The sequence below is a fragment of the Pelodiscus sinensis genome, chromosome 7, assembly GCF_049634645.1.
Source record: "Pelodiscus sinensis isolate JC-2024 chromosome 7, ASM4963464v1, whole genome shotgun sequence".
Lineage (NCBI taxonomy): Eukaryota > Metazoa > Chordata > Testudines > Trionychidae > Pelodiscus > Pelodiscus sinensis.
The window spans coordinates 75,704,713-75,711,662 of record NC_134717.1 but is presented as its reverse complement, the minus strand read 5'-3'; the positions used below and the strand labels follow the sequence as shown (position 1 = coordinate 75,711,662).

General features: G+C 45.3%; 1 protein-coding gene across 1 annotated transcript in view; it reads left to right on the top strand.

Annotated features, from left to right (window-relative positions):
- Positions 1–1,833: 1,833 nt before the first annotated feature.
- The window catches only part of KLF7 (KLF transcription factor 7), a 76,773-nt gene continuing 71,656 nt past the window's right edge, over positions 1,834–6,950 (top strand). The window contains exon 1 of the mRNA XM_006129029.4: positions 1,834–2,388. Within this exon, the coding sequence (XP_006129091.1) occupies positions 2,287–2,388 (102 nt within the window). The 5' untranslated portion in view covers positions 1,834–2,286. The remainder of the gene's footprint in view (positions 2,389–6,950) is intronic.

Below are 6,950 nucleotides of genomic sequence, written 5' to 3'. Positions count from 1 at the left end.
ACACTTCATTTGCATAATCGCATCCAGGCGCTATTTCGAAATACCCTATTTCGAAAAAAGAAACGCAGTAAAATGCATCCAAGATTCCATACTGTCAGACTTCCATATTGCTTACATTATATCTGAACATTACTGAGAGTTAGACCTAAGGGCCATATCATCAGGTGGCTACATGAGCTCAGCTCCACTATAGTCAGCACAGAGCTATTCCGCTTAACATCAGCTGACAATCTGACCCAGGAGCTATGTTGGGTTACAGAAGTAGATGATGGCTAAACCTGTTCCTCTTATTCATGGAGGAGTAAGAACAGTGGTGGCACAACTGCTGCAAAGCCAGATGGCCTGACAATGTGTTTGTGGCAAAATATGTTTGTTTATAACCATTTATAACCCTCTCACCATCAAGGGTTTCTAGCAAAATTTCACTGGAGGGAACTCTGTGCACCCAGTGCTGGCAGGATACGGCCCTGACTGCAACTCATGGACCTTAGAATTTGAGAGACAAACATATTTCTTCTATTATTGGAGAAAAAACATCATCTTTAAATTAGCACAGTCACACTTCTGCAATCATTCCAAAAGCAGAAATGCAACTCTGCCCAGCTCCAAGAGCAAATTGGGGAAGCTGCCATCACGCTAACCATTTAAGGTCAAACAGCTCATTAGCTAACCCAAACTAGATGCACGAGGAGGATCAGCTAACAGCTAAGCCTGGCTAACCGCTTTGATGAATGTCTATTGACTTAAGAAATACATGTACATTTACGGAGGTCTCTAGCATCACTATCCAGCGCTTGTTTGCTTTTCCGAAGGCTGGATTCCCCCTGGCTGGATTCCCCCTGGCCGGGCTAGATTCAGAAGGACACAGCCGCTGGGCACGTTTCTAAAACTCACTCCAAGTCTTTCACAGTCACCAGGTTTCACACACCGGTGCAAACTCCGGGGCGCTGCCTCTCCCACTTTACACAGCGGGTCGCTGCGCCCCCTCTCACTCAGCAGTTGCCTGGGCATCAGGATTACTCGACAGCTCCTCCCTGCCCCCGTCGGCGGCCGAGCTGGGAAGAAGCGGGGGAGCACCCGCGGCGCGGAGCGCGGAGCTGAGTCCGGGAGCACCCGCGGCGCGGAGCGCGGAGCTGAGTCCACGAGCCCTGCAGCGCAGAGCGCTGGGAGCAGCTCGCAAACAGGGTGACCCAGGGCGCCTCGCTTCCGTCGGCTCCCGGCCGGGTCCCACCCGGCGCCTGCCCGGGGCTCCGGGGGAGGAAGGGCAGATGCAGGAGAGCGGAGCCCAGCGCGCGCTGCCCCCCGCAGCCTGCTTACAAGCGTCCCCGGGCGCGCGTGTGGGCTGCGCACTGCACTGCCCCGGGCGGGGAGCGGGCGGCTCCGTGCGGCCGGCAGGCTCGGAGCCGCTCCCGCAGCGCTGTGCAAAGCGCCCGGCCCCTGCTCGCGCACAGCCCGGGCCGCATCCCTCCGCCACCCCCGCTCCCTTCCCCAGGCCGCCGCGCGCCGCCGGCCGCCCCTTATATAGCCCTCTAAAAATAGCTCGCCTTACACTGCCTTGTAGGGCAGCAGGGCGACCAGCCCCCATCCAATCCGCATGGCCCTTCCGTGCCAGGCGCCGCCTCCTGCCCCTTCTCTCCGCCCCTCATTGGTGGCCAGTGACTTCATGGGCTCCCCCCACCGCCTCCTCTTTGCCTTACATGGTCACGCGTTGTCTTAATGGACAGCTTCCTTCCCGAGCTGACGGCTGCGCGGAGAAAGGATGGGATGGGAGGGGAGGGGGACGAAGAGAAGGGGGGCCCCGAGCTCACAGGACTGAAGGGGGGATTGGTTTTGAAAGGGGGGGGGGACAATGGGGAGTGAGAAAAAAAGCGATCGCGAGAAAAAATGCAAGCTCCCAAAAATAAAGAGCAAAGATTGCATTGAGCAGCGAGCAGCAATGCAGAAATAGATGGCAGTTTCGTGTCAGTGAGTTTGCATTCCCCCTTCCTGGTCCAAGAAGTGGAGTGATTAGAGCTCTGGAAGGGAATTGCATTTACTACAAGTGAAGGAGTCCCCCCTCTTTTGCTGGCTGCTGTTTGCACTGTGCATATTGGGTGCATCTAGCCATTCTCACTGGGTTTTTTTTTCTTCCCCTCTCTTTCCTGCATCGATTTTTTTTACAGTGTGACAGAAAGAACACAAAACAAAAAAGAGACATTGGATCTTTTGTTTTTATGATCAAAAACAAAACCCCACCACAAGCAAACAAACACAAAACAAAACAAAAGGGTTTTGCTCAGCAGCAGCATGGATGTGTTGGCTAGTTATAGTATATTCCAGGAACTACAGCTTGTCCACGACACCGGCTACTTCTCAGCTTTGCCATCCTTGGAGGAAAACTGGCAGCAGGTGAACCATTTAAATTACCTTTTAAGTGCAGACAGTCGGTGCATTGAGGCTGCATTTCTGATTTGATTTGATTTTTCTTTAATACTTAATTTGGAGGTATTTTGTGTGTGGGCTAACACTTGAATAGTTTTTGCAATAGAAACAGTAGTCCATTCAAAGCTGTCTGCATTCAATCCTACAAACACACAAAATGACATCTGAGATCCGGTGAAATTCTTTGGGTTTTGTTTTTATTATTATTTGTAAAGCCTGGTAGCTTAGTGGGTTTTTTGCTTTGTGTTGTGCGGGGGTTGATTCTTTGTAACAAGGCTGATCACTTGTGTTGACAACTGACAGCTGGTGGAAATGGAATAGATCTTTTTTCCCCCTCTCAGGTAATTAGCATGTGTCAATAAAAATCCTAGTTTAATTTAGAGATTTTATGGGGTTAGGAATGGTATCAGTAGCAAAAGAAAGCTTGTGAAATCTGGAATAAGATTGATGCCTTATTTTCAATTGTTCTGCGCAAATGAAACTTCTTTTTGTGTTTTAAACTGGCTTAAGACAATAACACTTCAGGCTGGTTTCAGCCATCAAGGTGGATTGAGACATCTATCATTTTGAATGTAACGATAAAACCAGATTTCCACCTTTAGAAGTACTCCAGTTCCTTGTGTACAAGAAACTGGAGTACTTCTAAAGGTGGAAATCTGGTCTTATAGTTACATTCAAAATGATGGGTGACAAGACTAAATATCAAGTGGAAGAGCAGTTTATAGAGAAATGGGTGAGGTGTAAAAGTCACTACCAACACAAACACACACGAACCATAAATAACTATCAGTTGGAATACTGGAGAAAAAACAGGGGCTGGATTTAATTTTGCAGTGATCCAGTGCAAAATTTGCTAACACAAAACTAGTGTGTGCTAGTTGTCTAGTAAGTGGGCAGTCGGATGTTTTGTTTTTGTTTCCTAGGTGGATGATAGGTCTCCAGGACAATCCTCTTACTAGTACCTAGTTGGACTGTGGTAAGATACTTGGAGACTTACCTAGTAAAATTATTTTGGCTTTGACTTCCTTGGAGGAAAAGCTTACTGGCACAGAACAAACATTTTCACTTGCAACTGGACAACCCAACTTTGCTAAATTCTCTTAAGGGAGTAACACTTTTTGTTAATATTCAGTCTGCACCTCAGTGATGGTCACATCTGGTTTCCTTTATACTTTTAACATACTAAATTAAACTGAAGTGGTTAATATGATTTCATTTTAGAAACCCCATTTAATTCTGCATTGTTTTTGCTTTTGAATCAGTTGCATATTAATAACAGTCTAGACAGTTCAATGTGAGATAATCTGTTGACATAGCCAGCATGCCTAAGGCAGATACTGTATATGATACTTTGTCTCCTGCTTACTGTCTTCACACAAGGAAGGGAAAGCTGTTCACTTTATGCAGCAGTATATCAAAGCAATCCCATTGTAATATCTACATTTTAAAGGAACATTATCCATCTAGCCAATTTTTAGAAAAGGAGCTAAAACCAGTTTCACATGGTACCTCTGCCCTTCAGTCCCCTGGCCAATTCCTGTTGTTTTATGGTACATCCTATTTTTATAATGTTTTTCCTCCCCTGTTGCTGCTTTCACACAAGCAACTGGGGAAAAAGCTGTCTGACAAAGGGAACAGTGAAGCTGAGTTTTACATAAAGCTCTGCTGTCAAATGTACTGTACAAAAGTAAATTAATAGAAAGAGAGAAGTGTCCCTAATCCCTTTCATTTGTCATAATTTTAGGTTAGAAAGGTTTGGGGGTTATATGTGCATTTTCCATTTGTTTCCCTTTAAAAGTGGTAGTACAGAGACCATGCTTTGGAAGACAGCTAACTAGTAAAGTCTGCCTTTTCCTGTCCTCTTCCCAGGCCATAATCAATCCCATGAAGCCCCCAAGAATGTAAAGTAATAGCCTTAATTTTAAGTGAAAGTACTTGATCTGATCATTCCAACATCTCTTCAAATGAAAACACAATGCAATACAAACACTACAGTAATGATCCTGAATGTGACCTCTTCTATCATTCTACATTTTGGAAGTTAGTAGGGCAACAGTATGATTGTGAGGGTGAAGAGCAAACTTCTTTCTCACGCTGTCAGTAGACGTTGTTTCTTGTTTAATGGAGCTAGTGGTAGAGGTGCTAGTGTGAGCCCATTTAAAAACTCCTGTGAATGGTATCTCCTTTCATACCACAAAGAAACAAACATCTGTGCTGTTGAAAGTTTTACCCTAAAGCTAGGTGAAATTGTTGACACAACCTTCTTCCTTTTGTCCTTAGTTTGGCCTACATATTCTGTGGCTGCTTGGTGAATTGCGTAGTAGGGACAGTTGCAAGAATCTGCTAATGTTTCTGATTGTGAAATGTGCATTGCTAATTGCAGTGACAGCTCAGGCTGGTTGCTAAACACTTGCATGCACTCCACTGCTGTTCCCCCCACCCCCGCAACAGAAGTGAGGGGAGGTTTCAGGTCTCTGCTTCTTTTTATTAGTGTTGGATGTTCAAATAGAACAATCATAAGACAGCCCAATCTCTAAGTGCAAAGTGAACAGGTTTTTGGTAGGAGGGGATTAAAAATGGGTCTACTTGTGTGGATTTCACAGTGAGGGGAAGAACACAGCTTAAATTGTAAACATGGGAAAGCTTGTGTGTTTGAAATTTAAGATGGAAGCTGAAGCTATTGTGTGTTCAGATTATTTTATTATACATTTTTATGTGGAGTGTAAATTTTAGTTAACAAGAATTAGGTATCAGTATTGCAGCTTCTAGCGGCTTGATTTTTGTCAGACAAAACTACCCTGAGAGTAATGGAAATGTTGCCTGAGTGAGGAATGCAGGAACTGGACCGCAATTTGCCATGGTATTGCCATTTCTTCACCAATATTGGCCTGATTCTCCCCCACTCCCCTTCCCCCTCCAAGTGTTGCTCAACCAAAACACCAATGAAAATCAATAGATGTGGTAGATGCTCCAAATGCTTTGAAAATCAGGCCTGAGGTATATTTTAACTGCCTGGTATCTCCAACAGATTGTGTAAATGGCCTTCCAGTGTGTCGCTGTGACCTCTGAAGCAGCTTCACTGCTATCCCTTCCCATGAACTGACTACACATTAGGAGCCTGTTTAGAGGGGGAAATCCACACTGGCATAAATCCTCCCTGTCCTATACTGTAAAGAACACTGGGTTCACGTGCACAATGATGTGGTGCTCTCAGAATAATGAGCAAGATCTGTAGAAGATGTGAAAAGCAGTTTTCAAACAACAACAGGCCAGGAGGTGCCTTTGATCCACAGCATGCTCCTTCCCCCACGTTCCTTCTTCCCCTGGCAGGGAAGGGGTTTGGAGGGATCTGTCTGATCCTGTAAAAACACAGGACTGGGCGAGCGGTGTGCAGAAGGGATCGTCAACTTGCAGATATGCACCTCTTTAAGGGGGAAACATCTGCTGTCCCATGACGACCATCTCTCCCTTGGTCCTTACCGATGAGTTCCGAGGGCGGAGGATCCACCAGGGCGGAGGGGGTGGGGAACTGCCCACGGTTGAATTCCTTTTTCTATAAGGTGTCTCATCCCCTTAAAAGAGGGCCTTAAGGTATAGCCTCTCCCATGGAAGATTTTGGTAGTATGACTGCTTCTGTCAGAGCAGAGTAGCTGGAGGATGGGCCAACACACAGGGTCTCCATGCTTATGGTCTTGTGCTTTCACAGGAACTCTGAAATTAGCAGAGTTTGGATGCTGAACACTTCCTGTTCTCCAGGTTTTGTCAAGGGAGGACTGGAAACAGGATCTTTTTGTTGAATACAAAGAAATGTGATTCCAAACGTAGGCGCTTATGCTCTGATCTGATCTGAATTCCTTCTTTCTGGGATGATTCATTAGTTCCTAGATAAACTACACTTTGGTTCCTCTTACACTGACACAGGAAGAAAGATGTTCCATGAGTTAAGACTGGGAATTGAAAGATCTGGGGTTTTTTTTTGGCTCTGCTGTAGATACGCTTTCTCTGTCCCCCTTCTCCCTCCTGTGTCCTTGGGCAAATTTTTGTGCCTGTTTTCATCTCCATTATGTGAGTGATAATATTTAATAATTACTGGTGGTCTGTGAGTCTAAATAATGTAATGCCAGGGTAGTGCTTTGAGATCCTTGTGCTGTGTAAGTGCAGCTTATCATTTTGATGTGACTAATCTAGCAGAACTCTGTTAGTTGTTAATTCTGATTTATATTTGGCACCTAGGGTCAGTTTCAGGAAAGATTTCCATGGCTACTTGAAAGGAATAATTTGTACTGTAGAAGGTTCCTACCTCCCCGCTGTTTGCACTGTTCTAGTTTAATGGCATATTTGGTCACTCCATAAACAAAACCAGCTCTTCTAATATTGCTATTTCATCTTGGTTCCAGTCACAGTGAAACACATTTATAAGTGCTTAGAGCACAAGCAGATTTCCTGAGGATAACTTGCAGAAATGGTGGATTTCCAAGAACAGCCACATCTGTGATGCAATGTATTTGGACTGTGAGCCATGTGCAAGG